This window comes from Panulirus ornatus, chromosome 73 (genome assembly GCF_036320965.1).
Source record: "Panulirus ornatus isolate Po-2019 chromosome 73, ASM3632096v1, whole genome shotgun sequence".
Classification (NCBI taxonomy): Eukaryota; Metazoa; Arthropoda; class Malacostraca; order Decapoda; family Palinuridae; genus Panulirus; species Panulirus ornatus.
This window is the reverse complement of record NC_092296.1, coordinates 10,877,630-10,903,665: the sequence shown is the minus strand read 5'-3', so window position 1 is coordinate 10,903,665 and position 26,036 is coordinate 10,877,630. Positions and strand designations below refer to the sequence as shown.

Sequence of the window (26,036 nt, the reverse complement as noted above, 5' to 3'; positions counted from 1 at the left end):
TGGGAGCATTGGGTAGAAGTAGTCAATGGGAAAGTTAAGTAAAAGTAGTTGATAGGAACATTTGGTAGGAACCTCTATAAACACTGTGCTAGAGTTGGCCTCTGCTAATGGCCTGTTAATGGTGAGGCACTAAAGAAGTGGCACAGGAGTTCACCAGTTATGGAGACTCTTTTGCCATGACTATACCCTTGGGGGGGTTCCCAAAGGGCATGGGCATCAGAGATACAGACAGAGAGAGTGACAAGGAGGAAGAGGAGATTCTGAACTGAGGTTCCACTCATGGAGAAATATCAATCCATACTCCAGAATCTTGTTTCTTACAAACCACATTTACTGGTGGCTTTTTCACTACTTTAATATTGCCAATAGTTCAGTATCTTTCAATTCCATCTACCTATGACAAGATTATGCCATGGTGATAGGGTTAGCTTGTTGCAGAACTTTATTCCTTAACTGTTTGCTGTTTTCCAGGTTAGTAAAGTAGTGTTAGGAAAAGAACAACAACAGCCTCATTTGCTCATAAGTGATGTGAGTATACAGAATATGGTCAAGAAAATACCTCTTGTCTGGTTACATAACCTGATGAAATATCATATTGCACATATGACTGTTCTAACCAAGAGGGAGCAATTACATAAAGGGGACGGGAGCGGGGGTCCAGAAACCCTCCCCTCCTTGTATTTTAACTTTCTAAAAGGGGAAACAGAAGAAGAAAGATCATGAGAGGCAAGTGTTTTGGGAGCAGCTGAATGAGAGTGTTTGTGGTTTTGATGCACAAGACCGGGTTATAGTGATGGGTGATTTGAATGAAAAGGTGAGTAATGTGGCAGATGAGGGAATAATTGGTATACATGGGGTGTTCAGTGTTGTAAATGGAAATGGTGAAGAGCTTGTAGATTTATGTGCTGAAAAAGGACTGGTGATTGGGAATACATGGTTTAAAAAGCGAGATATACATAAGTATACGTATGTAAGTCGGAGAGATGGCCAGAGAGCGTTATTGGATTACGTGTTAATTGATAGGCGCATGAAAGAGAGACTTTTGAAGATGTTAATGTGCTGAGAGGTGCAGCTGGAGGACTGTCTGATCATTATCTTGTGGAGGCAAAGATGAAGATTTGTAGGGGTTTTCAGAAGAGAGAGTGTTGGGGTGAAAAGAGTGGTGAGAGTAAGTGAGCTTGGGAAGGAGACTTGTGTGAGGAAGTACCAGGAGAGACTGAGTACAAAATGGAAAAAGGTGAGAACAAAGGAGGTAAGGGGAGTCGGGGAGGAATGGGATGTATTTAGGGAAGCAGTGATGGCTTGCGCAAAAGATGCTTGTGGCATGAGAAGCGTGGGAGGTGGGTTGATTAGAAAGGGTAGTGAGTGGTGGGATGAAGAAGTAAGATTATTAGTGAAAGAGAAGAGAGAGGCACTTAGACGATTTTTGCAGGGAAATAACGCAAATGAGTGGGAGATGTATAAAAGAAAGAGGCAGGAGGTCAAGAGAAAGGTGCAAGAGGTGAAAAAGAGGGCAAATGAGAGTTAGGGTGAGAGAGTATCATTAAATTCTGGGGAGAATAAAAAGATGTTTTGGAAGGAGGTAAATAAAGTGCATAAGACAAGGGAGCAAATGGGAACTTCATTGAAGGGGGCTAATGGGGAGGTGATAACAAGTAGTGGTGATGTGAGGAGATGCAGTGAGTATTTTGAAGGTATGTTGAATGTGTTTGATGATAGAGTGGCAGATATAGGGTGTTTTGGTCGAGGTGGTGTGCAAAGTGAGAGGGTTAGGGAAAATGATTTGGTAAAAAGAGAAGAGGTAGTAAAAGCTTTACGGAAGATGAAAGCCGGCAAGGCAGCAGGTTTGGATGGTATTGCAGTGGAATTTATTAAAAAAGGGGGTGACTGTGTTGTTGACTGGTTGATAAGGTTATTTAATATTTGTATCATTCATGGTGAGGTGCCTGAGGATTGGCAAAATGCTTGCAAAGTGCCATTGTACAAAGGCAAAGGGGATAAGAGTGAGTGCTCAAATTACAGGGGTATAAGTGTATTGAGTATTCCTGGTAAATCATATGGGAGGGTATTGATTGAGAGGGTGAAGGCATGTACAGAGCATCAGATTGGGGAAGAGCAGTGTGGTTTCAGAAGTGGTAGAGGATGTGTGGATCAGGTGTTTGCTTTGAAGAATGTATGTGAGAAATACTTAGAAAAGCAAATGGATTTGTATGTATATATATGTATGTGTGTGTGTGTGTATATGTGCGTGTGTGTGTGTATGTGTGTGTATGTGTATATATATATATGTATATTATCCCTGGGGATAGGGGTGAAAGAATACTTCCCACGCATTCCTCGTGTGTCATAGAAAGCGACTAGAGGGGACGGGAGCGGGGGGCCAGAAATCCTCCCCTCCTTGTATTTTTTTAACTTTCTAAAATGGAAAACAGAAGAAGGAGTCACGCAGGGAGTGCTCATCCTCCTCGAAGGCTCAGATTGGGGTGCCTAAATGTGTGTGGATGTAACCAAGATGTGAAAAAAGGAGAGATAGGTAGTATGTTTGAGGAAAGGAACCTGGATGTTTTGCCTCTGAGTGAAACGAAGCTCAAGGGTAAAGGGGAAGAGTGGTTTGGGAATGTCTTGGGAGCAAAGTCAGGGGTTAGTGAGAGGACAAGAGCAAGGGAAGGAGTAGCAGTACTCCTGAAACAGGAGTTGTGGAAGTATGTGATAGAATGTAAGAAAGTAAATTCTCGATTAATATAGGTAAAACTGAAAGTTGATGGAGAGAGATGGGTGATTATTGGTGCATATGCACCTGGGCATGAGAAGAAAGATCATGAGAGGCAAGTGTTTTGGGAGCAGCTGAATGAGTGTGTTTGTGGTTTTGATGCACGAGACCGGGTTATAGTGTTGGGTGATTTGAATGCAAAGGTGAGTAATGTGGCAGTTGAGGGAATAATTGGTATACATGGGGTGTTCAGTGTTGTAAATGGAAATGGTGAAGAGCTTGTAGATTTATGTGCTGAAAAAGGACTGATGATTGGGAATACCTGGTTTAAAAAGCGAGATATACATAAGTATACTTATGTAAGTAGGAGAGATGGCCAGAGAGCGTTATTGGATTACGTGTTAATTGACAGGCGCGTGAAAGAGAGACTTTTGGATGTTAATGTGCTGAGAGGTGCAACTGGAGGGATGTCTGATCATTATCTTGTGGAGGCTAAGGTGAAGATTTGTACGGGTTTTCAGAAAAGAAGAGTGAATGTTGGGGTGAAGAGGGTGGTGAGAGTAAGTGAGCTTGGGAAGGAGACTTGTGTGAGGAAGTACCAGGAGTGACTGAGTACAGAATGGAAAAAGGTGAAAACAATGGAAGTAAGGGGAGTGGGGGAGGAATGGGATGTATTTAGGGAAGCAGTGATGGATTGCACAAAAGATGCTTGTGGCATGAGAAGAGTGGGAGGTGGGTTGATTAGAAAGGGTAGTGAGTGGTGGGATGAAGTAAGAGTATTAGTGAAAGAGAAGAGAGAGGCATTTGGACGATTTTTGCAGGGAAAAAATGATACTGAGTGGGAGACATATAAAAGAAAGAGACAGGAGGTCAAGAGAGAGGTGCAAGAGGTGAAAAAAAGGGCAAATGAGAGTTGGGGTGAGAGAGTATCATTAAATTTTAGGGAGAATAAAAAGATGTTCTGGAAGGAGGTAAATAAAGTGCGTAAGACAAGGGAGCAAATGGGAACTTCAGTGAAGGGCGCAAATGGGGAGGTGATAACAAGTAGTGGTGATGTGAGAAGGAGATGGAGTGAGTATTTTGAAGGTTTGTTGAATGTGTTTGATGATAGAGTGGTAGATATAGGGTGTTTTGGTCGAGGTGGTGTACAAAGTGCGAGGGTTAGGGAAAATGAGTTGCTAAACAGAGAAGAGGTAGTAAAAGCTTTGCGGAAGATGAAAGCCGGCAAGGCAACAGGTTTGGATGGTATTGCAGTGGAATTCATTAAAAAAGGGGGTGACTGTATTGTTGACTGGTTGGTAAGGTTATTTAATGTATGTATGACTCATGGTGAGGTGCCTGAGGATTGGCAGAATGCGTGTATAGTGCCATTGTACAAAGGCAAAGGGGATAAGAGTGAGTGCTCAAATTACAGAGGTATAAGTTTGTTGAGTATTCCTGGTAAATTATATGGGAGGGTATTGATTGAGAGGGTGAAGGCATGTACAGAGCATCAGATTGGGGAAGAGCAGTGTGGTTTCAGAAGTGGTAGAGGATGTGTGGATCAGGTGTTTGCTTTGAAGAATGTATGTGAGAAATACTTAGAAAAGCAAATGGATTTGTATGTAGCATTTATGGATCTGGAGAAGGCATATGATAGAGTTGATAGAGATGCTCTGTGGAAGGTATTAAGAATATATGGTGTGGGAGGCAAGTTGTTAGAAGCAGTGAAAAGTTTTTATCGAGGATGTAAGGCATGTGTACGTGTAGGAAGAGAGGAAAGTGATTGGTTCTCAGTGAATGTAGGTTTGCGGCAGGGGTGTGTGATGTCTCCATGGTTGTTTAATTTGTTTATGGATGGGGTTGTTAGGGAGGTGAATGCAAGAGTTTTGGAAAGAGGGGCAAGTATGAAGTCTGTTGGGGATGAGAGAGCTTGGGAAGTGAGTCAGTTGTTGTTCGCTGATGATACAGCGCTGGTGGCTGATTCATGTGAGAAACTGCAGAAGCTGGTGACTGAGTTTGGTAAAGTGTGTGAAAGAAGAAAGTTAAGAGTAAATGTGAATAAGAGTAAGGTAATTAAGTACAGTAGGGTTGAGGGTCAAGTCAACTGGGAGGTGAGTTTGAATGGAGAAAAACTGGAGGAAGTGAAGTGTTTTAGATATCTGGGAGTGTATCTGGCAGCTGATGGAACCATGGAAGCGGAAGTGGATCATAGGGTGGGGGAGGGGGCGAAAATTCTGGGAGCCTTGAAGAATGTGTGGAAGTCGAGAACATTATCTCGGAGAGCAAAAATGGGTATGTTTGAAGGAATAGTGGTTCCAACAATGTTGTATGGTTGCGAGGCGTGGACTATGGATAGAGTTGTGCGCAGGAGGATGGATGTGCTGGAAATGAGATGTTTGAGGACAATGTGTGGTGTGAGGTGGTTTGATCGAGTAAGTAACGTAAGGGTAAGAGAGATGTGTGGAAATAAAAAGAGTGTGGTTGAGAGAGCAGAAGAGGGTGTTTTGAAATGGTTTGGTCACATGGATAGAATGAGTGAGGAAAGATTGACCAAGAGGATATATGTGTCGGAGGTGGAGGGAACGAGGAGAAGAGGGAGACCAAATTGGAGGTGGAAAGATGGAGTGAAAAAGATTTTGTGTGATCGGGGCCTGAACATGCAGGAGGGTGAAAGGAGGGCAAAGAATAGAGTGAATTGGAGCGATGTGGTATACCGGGATTGACGTGCTGTCAGTGGATTGAATCAAGGTATGTGTATGGGGGTGGGTTGGGCCATTTCTTTCGTCTGTTTCCTTGCGCTACCTCGCAAACGCGGGAGACAGCGACAAAGCAAAAAAAAAAAAAAAAAAAAAAAAATGTAGCATTTATGGATCTGATGAAGGCATATGATAACAGTTGATAGAGATGCTCTGTGGAAGGTATTAAGAATATATGGCATGGGAGGCAAGTTGTTAGAAGCAGTGAAAAGTTTTTATCGAGGATGTAAGGCATGTGTACGTGTAGGAAGGAGAGGAAAGTGATTGGTTCTCAGTGAATGTAGGTTTGCAGCAGGGGTGTGTGATGTCTCCATGGTTGTTTAATTTGTTTATGGATGGGGTTGTTAGGGAGGTGAAGGCAAGAGTTTTGGAAAGAGGGGCAAGTATGAAGTCTGTTGGGGATGAGAGGGCTTGGGAAGTGAGTCAGTTGTTGTTCGCTGATGATACAGCGCTGGTGGCCGATTCATGTGAGAAACTGCAGAAGCTGGTGACTGAGTTTGGTAAAGTGTGTGAAAGAAGAAAGTTAAGAGTAAATGTGAATAAGAGCAAGGTTATTAGGCACAGTAGGGTTGAGGGTCAAGTCAATTGGGAGGTAAGTTTGAATGGAGAAAAATTGGAGAATGTAAAGTGTTTTAGATATCTGGGAGTGGATCTGGCATCGGATGGAACCATGGAAGTGGAAGTGAATCATAGGGTGGGGAGGGGGCGAAAATTCTTGGAGCTTTGAAGAATGTTTGGAAGTCGAGAATATTATCTCGGAAAGCAAAAATGGGTATGTTTGAAGGAATAGTGGTTCCAACAATGTTATATGGTTGCGAGGCATGGGCTATGGATAGAGTTGTGCACAGGAGGGTGGATGTGCTGGAAATGAGATGTTTGAGGACAATATGTGGTGTGAGGTGGTTTGATCAAGTAAGTAATAATAGGGTAAGAGAGATGTGTGGAAATAAAAAGAGTGTGGTTGAGAGAGCTGAAGAGGGTGTTTTGAAATGGTTTGGTCACATGGAGAGAATGAGTGAGGAAAGATTGACCAAGAGGATATATGTGTCAGAGGTGGAGGGAACAAGGAGAAGTGGGAAACCAAATTGGAGGTGGAAAGATGGAGTGAAAAAGATTTTGAGTGATCGGGGCCTGCAAGAAATAGAGTGAATTGGAACGATGTGGTATACCAGGGTCGACGTGCTGTCAATGGATTGAACCAGGGCATGTGAAGCGTCTGGGGTAAACCATGGAAAGTTGTGTGGGGCCTGGATGTGGAAAGGGAGCTGTGGTTTCGGTGCATTATTACATGACAGCTAGAGACTGAGTGTGAATGAATGGGGCCTTTGTTGTCTTTTCCTAGCTCTACCTCGCACACATGAGGGGGGAGGGGGTTGTTATTCCATGTCTGGCGAGGTGGCGATGGGAATAAATAAAGCCAGGCAGTATGAATTATGTACATGTGTATATATGTATATGTCTGTATGTGTACATTGAGATGTATAGGTATGTATATCTGCGTGTGTGGACGTGTATGTATATACATGTGTATGTGGGTGGGTTGGGCCATTCTTTCGTCTGTTTCCTTGCGCTACCTCGCTAATGTGGGAGACAGCGACAAAGCAAAATAAATAATAAATAAATCTTGGCAGTGGCAGATATGAGAATATGCCAGTTGCAAGTGTTTCCTCAATAAATTTTTAAAAAAAATTTCACACCAAGTTAAGTGTTCTCCAGTAATGTATTACTTTAACAATTAAATTGATAAGTCTTGCACAAACATGAAGGTGGAAAAAAAGCTGTACAAAAATTACTTATAAGTAAAGTACAGTACTGAGCATATGTGAACTCACCAATTAAGTGTGTAAGTGAAAGCATACATGTATCCTGATTCTGAAATATTCTTTAGCTATCATTTGTATTACTCCATGATCAATTCTTATGAAAGAGTCCTGACGTTACCTAAGACCTTCCTAAAGGGTCCTTCTGATATGACATGAAACAAGGAAAATGTCTATGACTGCAGAAATGTGCAGAGACAAAGGAACAGTACATATAATCATGGTCTTGCATGAAACATCATATTGTTAAGCAAGAAAAAGTTAATGGAATTTGGGTAAATAAGAAAGAATACAATATTTTACCAAATCCGAGAATATATGACACACAGTTCAGTGAGTAAGGTGTGTGTATGTGCCCTAAATGAGTCATCCACATGTGAGAGATAGCTTATTCTGGTAATATTCATACTGACTACAATCAAAGAACTAGAAGAATATAAGAAGACTCACAGTTCAAAGATGACAGCCCAGTCCGGAAGAAAGAGAAGATGTGTAAGGCCAGCTCCGTGCATTCCGATAAATATGTCCGTCCACTGGTCCTGCCTCAGCTGCAACCTGAAGTCTACTCTGTGACTGTACTCAGCCTGGTGAGACGAATCATATATCCATCATTGATCTAAAAATAACAATATCATATTCATGAAACAAAAATGTTTCTAAATAAATCATTTTCACAATATTCATACTACCTGAACCAAAATCATCTTTTTCTCTCAGTGTATGCAAACCTTTCCTGCCTTAGCTCTCTTTGCTTACTGCTGTTTCAAGTTATAGGGAAAAGAAGTCTAATCAAAATCTACAAATGTTGATCAAAGAATATAAAGTAACAAGATATCATCCCAATAATGAGGCTGTGACAAACCTTTCTCACAATAAAATTTTTATCATTTTCCAGAGCCTTGATAAGTTCAGCCTGATTAAGGATGCGACGGTACTTGGTGTTTCGGGAAAGCAAAGTAACATGTATTCTTCCATCGCCAATAGTCCTCTGTGGAACACCAAGTCGGTGGAGAATATGACGGGAGAAAGCGTGGAATAACCCACTTTTTTCACATCCCCATATCTGTAAGGAAAGGGGCATATTATAGAAAATTATTCAAGATTCAAATAGCATGCATAAGGTATACAATATTGTACATTTAATGATTTTTGCAGAACTGGCTTAAAAATTCATACACAGCTCAATAAACTTTACACAGGATCTTAAGTAAACATAAAACATGTAATACTGAGACAGGGAAACAATAAAAGTGGATGAAATGATAAAACATGTCCATAAATAAGCTAAAAGAAGTCCTGATGTTTAAAGATGACAGACTGATTGAGGGCACAAGATTTAACACAGGTGTCTTAAGAAAGGAATATGAAGAAACACAAATGAAGTATATGGCAGGGTTATGCATGCACTATTTATACTGGAATATGCACACACACACACACACACGCAAAAGTAAAAACACCTATAACCCTTTTGTAATCGGTTATCTTCACCGAGAAAAAGGAGGTGAATGTTCATACAATGGGAGTATTGTAGTACAGCCCGAAGATCATTCGTGGGAGAAGAGGAAACACAACATTCTTGAAGCATACACGCTTCCCTGGAAAAAATTAAAATATGTTATTTCATCATTTAACAATTTATCTAACATCCAATATATTTTCATCATACTTTCTTTTATATCATCATTCTTATGATTAGGAAATGAAAATATTGTAATATTTTTTTGAGCAACTGGGGTATGTACATGCAGGATGGTGAAAGGCATGCACAGGATTGAGTGAACTGGAACAACATGGTATACTAGTTTCAGTGTGCTGTCAATGGACTAAACCAGAGCATGTGAAGCATCCAGGGTAGACCAAGGAAAGGTCTGTGGGACTTGGTTGTGGATAGGAAGCTGTGGTTTCAGTGCATTATAAATGACAGCTAGAGAATGGATTTACATCCATTTCTTCGTCAGTTCGTGGTGCTACCTTACTAACATGGGATACGGTGATCATTTATCATATAAATATTTTTTCTTTACTTTTTATACTTGAATACTGTTTCCCATGTTACACATGTTTCCTATTTCCCACATGAGTGAGGAAAAAAATTCATCACTTGAATCCCTCTGTTCCTTCTTTTGGAAAGCACCAAAGGGGAAGATTTTCAACCTCCTTCTCTTACCCCTTATAGTTGCCTTGTATGGCATACAAATGATGTGTGGGTAGTATTCTTTCTCCCCTATTCCAGGATGAATATCATAAAACTCATTGCCAAAAGAAATTCTACAAAAGTAACCATACCATGTTTCCAATCATAAAAACTGCAAAATGTGAGGATGCTACACAAAAAGACCTTGCCCCAGCTTACAAGAAGACTGAAGGAAATTCACTCAACACAGAACACCTGCATAAGTCTAGGCTTATTATGATAATTTTGTCCGCTGTTTGATGTTTTTCTTGCATGCTACTAGCCTACGCCAACTTGAGATTACAATGTGAAAGACAAATTGCCATCAGCAAGGATATATCACTGTCAATGGATGAAAAGGAATATAATCTCATTAAATAGCTTCCCACTCCAAAAGATTTCATAATTCCCTCCTAATGACTGTCATGCAGCCTTTAAGCAACACCAGCCTCAGAAAAGGGGTCCTGGGTTTTATAACAATAATAATAACCATATCTACTCATTATGAAATAAATTTCAAAGTTAAGCATAAAGTGAACATCTTAAGAATAATGCTCATACACAAGCATTTAGTTATGCAACCCCACGACACCTTCTAAAGGGTTCCTGCACCTTCAAAGTTGTGCTATAAGTGTAAACCAGGCCCCTTTGGGTGTCCCATGACGTTGAAACAGCCTTACTGATAGTGACTTCACACTCATGGCGTTACTACATGCAGGCAAAGACCTGGAAGAGGTAGACGTGTTCAAAATTAAATGCTAAAGATGACATGTGGCTGGCAGGTTAATCACATCAAGAATGACAGTTCATATTAAGAATGACAGTGTCAAAGAAAAAGGTGTGGATGTAAGTGCAATCAAATTTGAGAAGGCCAACCTACAAGCAAAGCAAAACTGACTAAGATGATCACTGAGTCAAGTGGGAGGGGAAGACCGAGACAGAAGGATCAAGTGAAGGAGGCTTTTAGATATCTGGGCTTGAATACTCATGACAATTGGAGGTAAACATGGGACAGAATGAACTGAATCACTAAATATTTCTCACAAAAATTCTTAAAAGCAAACACCTGATCCACACATCCTCTAACTCATACATTACTTATTCATTTTCCACAAGAGTAAAGTAGCCCACGAACAAAGAAACAATGGCCTCAATTGTTCACATCCACTCTCTAGCTTTTGTATATGAAGCATCAAATACAGGACTGCCATCTACAGCAAGTTCTACAAAACATTCCAGACAACTTTATATCATGTCAGCCACCAAAAAAAAATGCTCCACTCAAGTTTCATCCCAATCACCTCTTATACTCCAGAATGTTCAAGATCCCATACCTAAAAATCTTTTCAGTCTCTCTCTTTCTATGCCCAACTGCGTTACCTGCCACAGTGAGGTTCAATCAGGAACAAACAAACACAACAATCTACTATGCATATATCCAATCTCAATCTGTCATGTATAGGTATGGTGAAACCAGAGCCTACCATTTACAGGAAAGCTTTACAGCCTATTCCATGGTTTACTCTCACTGCTTTGTATGTGTGAGCTCAGCCCTCTGACAGCACATCATTCCTAAAATACCATGCTACCCTTGTGATGGTCTAGGGCCTAATATCCAAAATACTCATCTTCTCTAGGTTTTCATCCATTCAGCAGACCATGGTCAGCTCCCTCATTCAGAGATAACCTTATTCACATTGTGATTATTACCTTACCATTCCATTCATGATGAACCCACCCCTTACCATATATCATCTTGTCAGATCTGTTAAAGTTAAAAATAACATTTTCTAAAATATCAGCAGAACTGATTCCACTTGCCCAGATGCAGTGGTATATGTACATACATATACTGTATGTACATATGTATTATGTACACTAACTCACTTGGATAAGAAAATGGGAAAAGGGATAAAAAAATAATGTTACCTGATACATCATTGAGGTCCCACAAGGGGTTCTTTGTAAAAGCACTGAAGGATACACCAAAGTTGGATTGATACTTCAGTGTCTCCCAAATCAGGATCTGTAAAGATACCATGTATTGATCAAGACCTACCTCCATCAGAATGTACAAGAACTCCCTAAGTATGTTAATCTTAAAGAGAGACAAAACAAGCATTTCCAAATAATGCAACATGGCCACATTACAAAATAAATCCTTCTTCTACACTCATTATGATTATCAATATTACAAATAAATCCTTTTTCTACACTCATTATGATTATCAATTCCATTTTCATTTCCCTTGGGAAGGTTATTTGCAAACAGATATCACCTTCAACTGCACTATAGTCTGTAGAAGTAAGGCTACAATCCCAATCCTGCAGGCAAGCAAAAGGCAGGTATACACATTTCCCTAAAGTATATGTATTACTCCTTAACTTTATATTTACCAAATTGTTCATTTAAAGAATCTTTTGCTGTTAACCCCAGATATCTCAATCTTATCATTCATCATTAAATGAACTTTGTTAAGAATATCATGCATCAAACTCCCTTGAGATTTTCACATCTCTTTGTATTCCTCTATTCTTTTCATCTCACTTAAAATGGTGTCATCTACAAAACTCCTTATTTCAATTTACCTATTTGTCTGATATCATTAATAAAAAACAATATCAAAGCTAATACCACTTCTTGTGGCACATCTAATACATCCTCTTCATCAGACAGTTTTACTTGCTAATAATTCAAATTTCCAGTGTCACAAACTCCTTGTTCCATCCTCTTATCTTACCTTTCTTTTTTTTTTTCACTTACTAAATGACTTTGGAAATTCAAGAAAAGTGACTGTGTACATTTGCCTAGTTCAAATCCATGCTGGTTTTCCTTATGACAGTTTTTAATCAGGTGTCTTAAATGATTCTGAATCACTCTTTCAAAGACTTTCATTATATATTAGGTTATACTGTTCTGCCAACGCTAAGATCCCCTCTTGGGTACTGGTGACAAAAGACATTTTGTGACCTTCCACTACTCAAGTGTCTGCCATAGTGTAAAATGTGGCAAGAGCAAGGAATTTATTCTTTTCAACCAGTTTAGAAAAATCCTCTTCTGGAGAATAATGAAACATGGCAGGTATACACAAAAATGATGAATCAAGGAACTGGAGGGGTCACTATCTGACAAGTCCATTGCTGGTGTTTGCCTACCACAAAACTGAGAAATCACTAAACACAATTTCTGCCCAGGGAAACCAGCCTTTTATGGTATAATTACATGGATACCATCAGGAAAAAGAGATGCTTGGTTATGCGCAACTCACAAATGTACAAATGATGTTTCAAAAATGTAGCAACCATATCAGGAATAAATACAAGAGGCATCAGGAAGACAAAGAAAATGAGAGGGAACATAAAAAACAGTACAGTATATGAGATCCTATGCATCCACTGTGAGTGGAATTACTTTGGTGGGACTGAGAAGGGCTCACAGGTGAGCCTGTGTAAGTACAAAGATAACGTCAGAAACCACCATTGTCCTGGTGGCACATGTAGACAAGGACAAACACTTGCCAAGATAGAGGAATGCAAAGATTCCATACCAAGGAGAAGAAAAGAAGACAAGGACAGCATGTGAAGCAGCACCATACAGCCATAAAAACAAAAACTAACACCACAACATGAGGCTTCACCTGGGCTAAAGCAGCAAAAGAAATGATCTGTGATTAGTTATGTTAGAGCATAAGTAACAGACCAAACAAACAGTCTCAACCTCACGACCAAACAGGCAGTCTCAGCCTCCAGTTCCTTGATCCTTTAGTTTTCTCTTAAAACTTGTGTATGTGTCATAAGGTATCATTATTCTCCTGAAGAAGAAAACTGAAAAGTAACCAAGAGGAATAAATTCCCAACTCTTGCTTTCAATTTACTTGCTATCTTTTGCCAATATCAAGTGTCTAAGCACTGTCTTAAAAGGAATATCAGCATTTCTGATATCAACTGTCTAAGCACTGTCTTAAAAGTAATATCAGCATTTCTGATAAAGACATTTTTGTCTTCAGGGAAACAGCTGGTATTCCATATGGTCCCAGCTTTTAGTTTTCTTTGAGTTGGTCACTTACTAATGTTACTTTGACATATGTGACATCATTCCAAACAAATCAATCAAATATCTCTTCACCAATAAATTTTACATTTTCTGTATTGACAACAAACTTATAATGTTCAGTTTGCATTATGCATATTTCTCGAGATTTTTTCACACAACCATATTTAGGTTGTATTACTGAAACAACCTTCAAACTGATATTAAGGTACAAAATGACAGAGAAATGAGTTCATGTACTATACAAAAAGTGTTTGTATAAAAATCTATCAAACTGAAGTGGAGAAATGATGGAAGAAAGACTCTATGGGAAAAGACTTATCCTCGTGACTGCTTAGTGTACTAAAAAAGTGTACGGTTAATGTTGGTGAGATCACAATCCTTAACTTTATCAATTTGCTTTTATTTCTTCGTATAAGATACTTAAGGTTGCAATGGTGGCCTTTACCCAAAGTGTAACATGAGTCCCCTAAGGAATTAGGCATTTTTCAATATTCAGAAGAATAGCTAAAAGTCTTAAAAAATGAAAAGCATTTAGTGGAAAATAAGGCAAATATCCACAAGCTTCAACCAACCTGATTATTCAGGGAAAAGGAAGAATCATCAGTGTTGTTCACATGTTGAGCAGCATAGAGGTTGAAGAAATCACAGAAATGATGATACATATTGACATCTGCAGAAAATAGATATGGTTAAGAACACATAACATCAATTCATATGAAATATATCCAACCCATCATCAGCCAACAAACAGTTTATCTAGACGTTTACTACAACTTCAACTTCCTAAGTTAGTAAGGTTAAAAACTATAAGACTACATTCTTTTTGGAAAATACAGTCTTCTGCATAGATACTTACATAGTCATCAAATTTAGTAATGAGGGAACATAATACAACACCCAATTCAAATGGATGAAATCGTGGCATACATTCTTTTCTCTGGAATATGAAAATATATATAAACTACATAGACTGCAATAGACTGGTCCACCTTGAGGGAACACATGAAAAGAAATACTGTACATTCCTCTTACACCCAATTGCCAATAACATCTTTGTGAAGTTCCACTGGGAAGAAATGAATAACAGCCTCATATGCACACATCGACTCTTTAGTTTCAAGTACATTGTACCAATACAGTCTTCTGCATAGATACTTACATAGTCATCAAATTTAGTAATGAGGGAACATAATACAACACCCAATTCAAATGGATGGAATCGTGGCATACATTCTTTTCTCTGGAATATGAAAATATATATAAACTACATAGACTGCAATAGACTGGTCCACCTTGAGGGAACACATGGAAAGAAATACTGTACATTCCTCTTACACCCAATTGCCAATAACATCTTTGTGAAGTTCCACTGGGAAGAAATGAATAACAGCCTCATATGCACACATCAACTCTTTAGTTTCAAGTACATTGTACCAAACCTTAGCCTATAAACAAGAGCCAAGTCCTACATACTACTCCATGATGTGCCATGACTCCTTCATATGCCTTGGTTCAACCTGCTGACAGAACATCCAACTCATTCTATCCAATGTATACCAATCACCATCATGAATGTTCCAGCTCCAAAACCCAAAACCTCCTTCACTCTACCCTTCCATCTCCTTAGTCTTCCCCTGATAGGTAGTTTATGTTAGGTAACCACTGACCAGGGAGGAATATTACAGATACTAACTACCTTGGTATTAGGAAGGTGAGTGATGGATACACAGTGAGCCAGCACTACAGTGACTGTCAAATGTCACTCTTTTGGCCCAGGTTGTTGTCTTCTCTTTCTGTCTCACCTGTATGGGCTGCTGGCATTGTCCATGAACCTAAAATCTCTCCATCCCACACTTAACACCTAACAACCCTTTACTCATCTTCTTTATACATAAGAACCATATCAGAACACCATGATTGGCCCTCTTAATAAAACTCCACTCTTATACTGCTATTCCATACATGATCAACCTGACTCACAACATATATTCTTATCAGGCAATTTATTTCCACATGTTGACCTGCTTCCTGTCTTTTTTTGCTCACGGGTGGAGATTTACATCCAAACAACAATGCTGGGACTACTGTACCAACACATCCTTTGCCCTATCAGACACTGACCTCTCCTTTCAAATGCTCTTTAATGCATCCAGATCCTTAGCCCTCTCTTCTACACCATGACTTACTTCAGATCCCATGTTTCCATCCATTGCTATTTCCACTCCAAGGCACCTGACTTTCTCTACCTCTTCCTGGTCCTCCCAACTGAAACTGAAACTGACAGAGTCCTGTCTCATTTCCCAGCTGAACCTTGACATCTTAGTTTTGCTCACATTTATGCAACTTTTTCCTTTCTCTGCCACCTACTCCTCGAGTTTCTCTCTAGAATCTGCCATCTGAGCTGACTCATTTCCCTTAACCTCCTTCCCCAAGCATATTAAGAGACCTGCCTTTCTTTTAGACCCTTGCATACATAAATATGTACTATCATAATTGTTTGCCATTTTCCGTATTATCATAATTATTTGCCATTTTCCACATAGAAAGGTATCACTAGGAACACATCCATTGTCATGCTATTTTTGTAAAGCAGAGAAACCAGAAGCAACATACATAAAAACCTTTCTGTGGTTTCTCTTGCCCATTTCATATACCCTGTAGAGCATCATCCCGCCACAGATATTTATCATTCCTCAAGTTTGCTCTATCTAATGCATGCCTTACACCCTCCAGCATGTTCAGGGCCCAATAACTTAAAGTATCTTTCATCCCATCCTTGCTTTCCCCCTTCTTGTTGCCTTCACTTTTGACATGTATAACCTCTTAGTCATCCTTTCCTCATTCATCATCTAAATATATCCAAACCATTTCTGCACAATCTTCAGGGAAGAGGCATAAGTTTTTCTGGTGCAAAGGAATATTGCAATTTTCATAATCAACATCAGAAAAAGTTCATCACATACATGCAATTTCTACTGAGAGCATTAAAACAAAAGCAGTTCTTATGTGAGAATGTACAGTGGTATTCTCCAGCAGTATGAAATATAAATGGGAGTGGATCACACTTAATTCTTTTGTGGACAAGGCAATCCATGATTATGAGAATAAAGTGAGTAACTGCAGTAACAGAAATGTACTACTCAAAATGCAACAGAATGGAAACTGTTTCAGTTACTGTGTGCATATAATACTTTGCTTTGATGTTCTCATGAAGAGGATGTTGCAAATGAGAGTGAAAACAAGGTTCTTTTAGAAAAGCAGTTCTCATGTTATATCAGTCTGCATGGCAAACCAAAAGTTCACAATAAGTTTAGCTCCTTACAGGTGAAGTTCATGAAGAAGAGTGGTGGGAAGCTAAAGGTGATAAAGTCATGCAAGGAAGAAAAACTGAAGCTGCACTTCAACCCTTGGCAAGTGAAAAGAATTTCAGTGTAAATGTGCAAGAAGCTTGTGCAATGAAAATCATGTATCAGTCTTTCATGTAAAGTTGTAAAACCTTAGTGTGTGTGTGTGTGTGTGTGTGAGTGTGTGTGTGTGTGTGTGTGTGTGTGAGGCAACTAAAATTGAAAATGAATAGTGTCACTTGATAAATCAGTATGCAAAGTGAAAAATTAAGCATATATATTAGCATATATATAAGTAGGAAGTAGCTGGTATATTGAAATATCCACTCACATGTGGACTGCTAGCATTCTTTCCACAAACATCTCTCCTTGTCACACATAACATCTGACAACATTTAACTAACACAACTCAGTTTGCACAACTCGATTTTCTTACAGTGGGCCCTATGTGCTAACCCTAGCCCTGCTTTTTGGCAAAATGGTTGGAGTAACAGACAGCAGTAGTAAGTAGGAACATTAAGAAGTTGGTAGAAACACTCGGCAGGAGCTTTAGGTATAAGCAGTAGGTTGGAATTATATTCCAACCTACTGCTTAAGTAGACACAATAGGCAGTGGTCGGTAGGAACATTAAGTAGGAGCCTTTGGAAACATTGTACCATAGTTACTCCATGCCAGTGGCCTGTTGAGGGTGAGGCACCGAAAGATAAGAAGCAGTACTGAAATTTATCAGTTCTGAAGACCCTTTTGCCATAGCCATCCTTTTGAAGGAGTTCCCAGAGGGAATGGGTGTCAGAAGTATAGATCGATAATGTTAGTGTGAATGCTTCTCTCACTTCAGAATACTGTAATGTAACTAAGCTGAGGATAAGTATGAGTGAACTAAGACTATATGCATATTACCCACCCCAAAGTAAATGGAAATAAAATGATAAAGTAAAGTAGACACATAGAGGGACAAATACTATAATTAAGATAAGGATAAGCTTGAGGGAGCCAAAACTATATGCATGTTATCCACCCCAAGTAAAAGGGAATAAAATGATAAAGTAGAAACATAGACAGACAAAACATACAGCATATGGTATATCTATCGCCAACAATTACTCATTCTTGACAATTTTATATTCCAGAGCTAAAAACATCAAAAAATATGAATAACATGCTGAATTCTGCACCAAACTTTAGCTTTCTGTTGAGATTAATAAGGAAGCTAAGTACATCCAAGAGCAGAGATGTTCAGAGAAAAAAAATACTGCATAATCTTCTTTATTAACAGTACTTACTAGCATCAATCTTCATGATGTAGGTTGGAGTATCAACCCACTGGTCACACAATCTTCCCCTTGGTTCCACCTTCTCTGTCTGCTCTGTAAAGTGCTGTAACTCTGGTCCCCATGACTGAAGGGCACTAATTTGGTCAGAATTTTTCCTGAGAAGTTTCTTATCTAACCTGAAATGAAATATTTCTTGAACTCCCTGAAGCAATTTGCTTATTTTTCATTTTCAATTTTTTCCATAACTAAATATTCATGTGCAACACACCTTTATGAAATGTATTATTATTTATATTATTATAGTTTGTCGCTGTCTCCCGCGTTTGCGAGGTAGCGCAAGGAAACAGACGAAAGAAATGGCCCAACCCCCCCCCATACACATGTATATACATACGTCCACACACGCAAATATACATACCTACACAGCTTTCCATGGTTTACCCCAGACGCTTCACATGCCTTGATTCAATCCACTGACAGCACGTCAACCCCGGTATACCACATCGCTCCAATTCACTCTATTTCTTGCCCTCCTTTCACCCTCCTGCATGTTCAGGCCCCGATCACACAAAATCTTTTTCACTCCATCTTTCCACCTCCAATTTGGTCTCCCTCTTCTCCTCGTTCCCTCCACCTCCGACACATATATCCTCTTGGTCAATCTTTCCTCACTCATTCTCTCCATGTGCCCAAACCACTTCAAAACACCCTCTTCTGCTCTCTCAACCACGCTCTTTTTATTTCCACACATCTCTCTTACCCTTACGTTACTCACTCGATCAAACCACTTCACACCACACATTGTCCTCAAACATCTCATTTCCAGCACATCCATCCTCCTGCGCACAACTCTATCCATAGCCCACGCCTCGCAACCATACACCATTGTTGGAACCACTATTCCTTCAAACATACCCATTTTTGCTTTCCGAGATAATGTTCTCGACTTCCATACATTCTTCAAGGCCCCCAGAATTTTCGCCCCCTCCCCCACCCTATGATCCACTTCCGCTTCCATGGTTCCATCCGCTGCCAGATCCACTCCCAGATATCTAAAACACTTCACTTCCTCCAGTTTTTCTCCATTCAAACTCACCTCCCAATTGACTTGACCCTCAACCCTACTGTACCTAATAACCTTGCTCTTATTCACATTTACTCTTAACTTTCTTCTTCCACACACTTTACCAAACTCAGTCACCAGCTTCTGCAGTTTCTCACACGAATCAGCCACCAGCGCTGTATCATCAGCGAACAACAACTGACTCACTTCCCAAGCTCTCTCATCCCCAACAGACTTCATACTTGACCCTCTTTCCAAAACTCTTGCATTTACCTCCCTAACAACCCCATCCATAAACAAATTAAACAACCATGGAGACATCACACACCCCTGCCGCAAACCTACATTCACTGAGAACCAATCACTTTCCTCTCTTCCTACACGTACACATGCCTTACATCCTCGATAAAAACTTTTCACTGATTCTAACAACCTGCCTCCCACACGATATATTCTTAATACCTTCCACAGAGCATCTCTATCAACTCTATCATATGCCTTCTCCAGATCCATAAATGCTACATACAAATCCATTTGCTTTTCTAAGTATTTCTCACATACATTCTTCAAAGCAAACACCTGATCCACACATCCTCTACCACTTCTGAAACCACACTGCTCTTCCCCAATCTGATGCTCTGTACATGCCTTCACCCTCTCAATCAATACCCTCCCATATAATTTACCAGGAATACTCAACAAACTTATACCTCTGTAATTTGAGCACTCACTCTTATCCCCTTTGCCTTTGTACAATGGCACTATGCACGCATTCCGCCAATCCTCAGGCACCTCACCATGAGTCATACATACATTAAATAACCTTACCAACCAGTCAACAATACAGTCACCCCCTTTTTTAATAAATTCCACTGCAATACCATCCAAACCTGCTGCCTTGCCGGCTTTCATCTTCTGCAAAGCTTTCACTACCTCTTCTCTGTTCACCAAATCAGTTTCCCTAACCCTCTCACTTTGCACACCACCTCGACCAAAACACCCTATATCTGCCCCTCTATCATCAAACACATTCAACAAACCTTCAAAATACTCACTCCATCTCCTTCTCACATCACCACTACTTGTTATCACCTCCCCATTTGCGCCCTTCACTGAAGTTCCCATTTGCTCCCTTGTCTTACGCACTTTATTTACCTCCTTCCAGAACATCTTTTTATTCTCCCTAAAATTTAATGATACTCTCTCACCCCAACTCTCATTTGCCCTTTTTTTCACCTCTTGCACCGTTCTCTTGACCTCCTGTCTCTTTCTTTTATACATCTCCCACTCAATTGCATTTTTTCCCTGCAAAAATCGTCCAAATGCCTCTCTCTTCTCTTTCACTAATAATCTTACTTCTTCATCCCACCACTGACTACCCTTTCTAATCAACCCACCTCCCACTCTTCTCATGCCACAAGCATCTTTTGTGCAATCCATCACTGATTCCCTAAATACATCCCATTCCTCCCCCACTCCCCTTACTTCCATTGTTCTCACCTTTTTCCATTCTGTACTCAGTCTCTCCTGGTACTTCCTCACACAGGTCTCCTTCCCAAGCTCACTTACTCTCACCACCCTCTTCACCCCAACATTCACTCTTCTTTTCTGAAAACCCATACAAATCTTCACCTTAGCCTCCACAAGATAATGATCAGACATCCCTCCAGTTGCACCTCTCAGCACATTAACATCCAAAAGTCTCTTTTTCGCGCGCCTGTCAATTAACACGTAATCCAATAACGCTCTCTGGCCATCTCTCCTACTTACATACGTATACTTATGTATATCTCGCTTTTTAAACCAGGTATTCCCAATCATCAGTCCTTTTTCAGCACATAAATCTACAAGCTCTTCACCATTTCCATTTACAACACTGAACACCCCATGTATACCAATTATTCCCTCAACTGCCACATTACTCACCTTTGCATTCAAATCACCCATCACTATAACCCGGTCTCGTGCATCAAAACCACTAACACACTCATTCAGCTGCTCCCAAAACATTTGCCTCTCATGATCTTTCTTCTCATGCCCGGGTGCATATGCACCAATAATCACCCACCTCTCTCCATCAACTTTCAGTTTTACCCATATTAATCGAGAATTTACTTTCTCACATTCTATCACATACTCCCACAACTCCTGTTTCAGGAGTATTGCTACTCCTTCCCTTGCTCTTGTCCTCTCACTAACCCCTGACTTTACTCCCCAGACATTCCCAAACCACTCTTCCCTTGAGCTTCGTTTCACTCAGAGCCAAAACATCCAGGTTCCTTTCCTCAAACATACTACCTATCTCTCCTTTTTTCACATCTTGGTTACATCCACACACATTTAGGCACCCCACTCTGAGCCTTCGAGGAGGATGAGCACTCCCCGCGTGACTCCTTCTTCTGTTTCCCATTTTAGAAAGTTAATACAAGGAGGGGAGGATTTCTGGCCCCCCGCTCCCGTCCCCTCTAGTCGCTTTCTACGACAAACGAGGAATACGTGGGAAGTATTCTTTCACCCCTATCCCCAGGGATAATATACATATATATATATATACATATACACACACACATACATATATATACATACAAAAAAAGTAAGAAATAATTTAGAAAACTGAAACTTCTAGCTTGAAATGAAATGAGAAAATGAATGTCACATAATCGTTCAACCTCTGGCTATGGAAAAGGGAAATGTATAATTTATTTACACAAACGTCAATAGTAGTTCTCATCAATTTAACCACTGTATCAATAAGCTTCAATGTCTAAGCTACATTTTTTTCCAATTTCACTATTTTCTTGTCAAAGCACCATGTATGAAAACTATCACTCCAGTAGCACAACTATAAACATTTACTTCCCCTTTAAAAAAGTTCTGGGGAAGTCTGTCTCGATACACTGCGGGACACTCTACCACCTGGCGAGGTTTGTGTTGCAATGGTTCTTGATTCACAAACGTAGTAGCATCACATAATTAGAATATAGAATTAATTTTCGATTTATGTCAGATTTAATATATTTTCATCATTAAATCACACTTAAAATTTGTAGCACTATATGTCATTTCATCAGTAAAATCTTTTACTAATTTACTAATTTATGAAATGTACCTTTTAAAAACTTTCATGTGTTCCAAATGTTAGCCTAATCAAATTTTTCTGGGAAACATTTGTCTCCCATTTTAACTGTCCATACATTCAACTGAAGGCTTTTGGTGTTTACATGCTTTCTCCATGTCTTAAGGTTCATCAAAACAATATCCACTGTATTCAAAATGGGTTAGACAGTCTTCCAGAAATCAGAAGTTAAGGTGAATGGCAAATACATTTCAATGCTGTGTTTGCAAGGACACAGCACAAATCATCAAGCTGTTGTGGTAAAAAGAAATACCAGTGGCTACAGTGCTTCACTGCATCCAGAAGCTTTCCTTTCACAACCTTTCTCAATGCGTTTCTATACAATGTACAAATCCATTTCTTTCTCTTAGAATTTCTCACACAAAATCTTCAAAGCAAACAACTAGTCCATTATGTGGCATAGGGAAAGTGGGTCACATTGTGAGGTCAGACTGGGAGAGTTAATAAGCTGGACTGTTTAAGAATCAACTCTGTTTAGTATGTATAAGGAGTTAATGCCTCTCCAGATGCAAGAACGGGGATGGATGAATCCTTTGTATAACTGGAGCATCTCTTTCCAAGAGAATCTAGGACATCTAAAAATGGCTTCCAGTTTCTTAGATGCAGATTCAACTATCTGTGTAATGTCAGGCTTCATAAGAAAAATAATTTTGGTTCTGATATTCCTTAAAAAAAAATGGATTGGCCAATCTGGTAACAAATAATGGTGTTGATATATCTGTGAAGTGGAAAAAACTGTGCCAGGAGGAGGAAGGAAACTGGAAGTGAATGTGCACTGAAAGTGTTAAAAGGAAAAGAATACAGATGCTCATCGACTTATGATGGAGTTACACTTCAAGAAACCCAATGTATGTTGTAAGTCGAAAATACATTTAATACCAGATTGACTTGAGGAGGCAGAAGTGATATTGTGACAGTGATTGTGTCAGCGTCGCGTCGCCTCGCCGCAGTGTATCGAGACAGACTTCCCCAGAACTTTTAAAGGGGAAGTAAATGTTTATAGTTGTGTTACTGGAGTGATAGTTTTCATGCATGGTGTTTTTTTGACAAGAAAATAGTGAAGTTGGAGAAAAATGTAGCTTAGACATTGAAGCTTATTGATACAGTGGTGAAATTGATGAGAACTGCTATTGACGTTTGTGTGAATAAATTGTACATTCCCTTTTCCATAGCCAGAGGTTGAACCATTATGTGACATTCATTTTTTTCATTCATTTCAAGCTAAAAGTTTGTTTTCTAAATTGTTTCTTACATTTTTCATATGAATATATATGTATGTGTGTGTGTGTGTGTGTGTGTGTGTGTGTGTATGTGTGTGTATGTGCGTATGTGTGTGTATGTGTGTGTGTGTGTATATGTATATATATATGTATATTATCCCTGGGGATAGGGGTGAAAGAATACTTCCCACGTATTCCTCGCGTGTCGTAGAAAGCGACTAGAGGGGACGGGAGCGGGGGGCCGGAAATCCTCCCCTCCTTGTATTAACTTTCTAAAATGGGAAACAGAAGAAGGAGTCACGCGGGGAGTGATCATCCTCCTCGAAGGCTCAGAGTGGGGTGCCTAAATGTGTGTGGATGTAACCAAGATGTGAAAAAAGGAGAGATAGGTAGTATGTTTGAGGAAAGGAACCTGGATGTTTTGGCTCTGAGTGAAACGAAGCTCAAGGGTAAAGGGGAAGAGTGGTTTGGAAATGTCTGGGGAGTGAAGTCAGGGGTTAGTGAGAGGACAAGAGCAAGGGAAGGAGTAGCAATACTCCTGAAACAGGAGTTGTGGGAGTATGTGATAGAATGTAAGAAAGTAAATTCTCGATTAATATGGGTAAAATTGAAAGTTGATGGAGAGAGGTGGGTGATTATTGGTGCATATGCACCTGGGCATGAGAAGAAAGATCATGAGAGGCAAGTGTTTTGGGAGCAGCTGAATGAGTGTGTTAGCGGTTTTGATGCACGAGACCGGGTTATAGTGATGGGTGATTTGAATGCAAAGGTGAGTAATGTGGCAGTTGAGGGAATAATTGGTATGCATGGGGTGTTCAGTGTTGTAAATGGAAATGGTGAAGAGCTTGTAGATTTATGTGCTGAAAAAGGACTGATGATTGGGAATACCTGGTTTAAAAAGCGAGATATACATAAGTATACTTATGTAAGTAGGAGAGATGGCCAGAGAGCGTTATTGGATTACGTGTTAATTGACTAGGCGTGCGAAAGAGAGACTTTTGGATGTTAATGTGCTGAGAGGTGCAACTGGAGGGATGTCTGATCATTATCTTGTGGAGGCTAAGGTGAAGATTAGTAGGGGTTTTCAGAAAGAGAGAGTGAATGTTGGGGTGAAGAGAGTGGTGAGAGTAAGTGAGCTTGAGAAGGAGACGTGTGTGGGGAAGTACCAGGAGAGACTGTGTACAGAATGGAGAAAAGGTGAGAACAATGGAAGGTAAGGGGAGTGGGGGAGGAATGGGATGTATTTAGGGAATCAGTGATGGATTGCGCAAAAGATGCTTGTGGCATGAGAAGAGTGGGAGGTGGGCTGTTTAGAAAGGGTAGTGAGTGGTGGGATGAAGAAGTAAGAGTATTAGTGAAAGAGAAGAGAGAGGCATTTGGACGATTTGTGCAGGGAAAAAATGCAATTGAGTGGGAGAAGTATAAAAGAAAGAGACAGGAGGTCAAGAGAAAGGTGCAAGAGGTGAAAAAAAGGGCAAATGAGAGTTGGGGTGAGAGACTATCAGTAAATTTTAGGGAGAATAAAAAGATGTTCTGGAAGGAGGTAAATAGGGTGCGTAAGACAAGGGAGCAAATGGGAACTTCAGTGAAGGGCGTAAATGGGGAGGTGATAACAAGTTGTGATGTGAGAAGGAGATGGAATGAGTATTTTGAAGGTTTGTTGAATGTGTCTGATGACAGAGTGGCAGATATAGGGTGTTTTGGTCGAGGTGGTGTGCAAAGTGAGAGGGTTAGGGAAAATGATTTGGTAAACAGAGAAGAGGTAGTAAAAGCTTTGCGGAAGATGAAAGCCGGCAGGGCAGCAGGATTGGATGGTATTGCAGTGGAATTTATTAAAAAAGGGGGTGACTGTATTGTTGACTGGTTGGTAAGGTTATTTAATGTATGTATGACTCATGGTGAGGTGCCTGAGGATTGGCGGAATGCGTGCATAGTGCCATTGTACAAAGGCAAAGGGGATAAGAGTGAGTGCTCAAATTACAGAGGTATAAGTTTGTTGAGTATTCCTGGTAAATTATATGGGAGGGTATTGATTGAGAGGGTGAAGGCATGTACAGAGCATCAGATTGGGGAAGAGCAGTGCGGTTTCAGAAGTGGTAGAGGATGTGTGGATCAGGTGTTTGCTTTGAAGAATGTATGTGAGAAATACTTAGAAAAGCAAATGGATTTGTATGTAGCATTTATGGATCTGGAGAAGGCATATGATAGAGTTGATAGAGATGCTCTGTGGAAGGTATTAAGAATATATGGTGTGGGAGGCAAGTTGTTAGAAGCAGTGAAAAGTTTTTATCGAGGATGTAAGGCATGTGTACGTGTAGGAAGAGAGGAAAGTGATTGGTTCTCAGTGAATGTAGGTTTGCGGCAGGGGTGTGTGATGTCTCCATGGTTGTTTAATTTGTTTATGGATGGGGTTGTTAGGGAGGTAAATGCAAGAGTCCTGGAAAGAGGGGCAAGTATGAAGTCTGTGGGGGATGAGAGAGCTTGGGAAGTGAGTCAGTTG

The 26,036-nt window shown here is 40.0% G+C and overlaps 1 protein-coding gene across 2 annotated transcripts in view; it reads right to left on the bottom strand.

Annotated features, from left to right (window-relative positions):
- The window catches only part of Eogt (EGF-domain O-GlcNAc transferase), an 82,911-nt gene that overhangs the window by 3,922 nt on the left and 52,953 nt on the right, over positions 1-26,036 (bottom strand). For both annotated transcript variants that reach the window (XM_071660883.1, XM_071660884.1), the window contains 6 exons: positions 18,127-18,293; positions 14,071-14,168; positions 11,374-11,470; positions 8,787-8,866; positions 8,131-8,331; positions 7,719-7,852 (listed from right to left, as the gene is read on the bottom strand). In XM_071660883.1, coding sequence (XP_071516984.1) covers positions 7,719-7,852; positions 8,131-8,331; positions 8,787-8,866; positions 11,374-11,470; positions 14,071-14,168; positions 18,127-18,293 — 777 coding nt within the window. The remainder of the gene's footprint in view (positions 1-7,718; positions 7,853-8,130; positions 8,332-8,786; positions 8,867-11,373; positions 11,471-14,070; positions 14,169-18,126; positions 18,294-26,036) is intronic.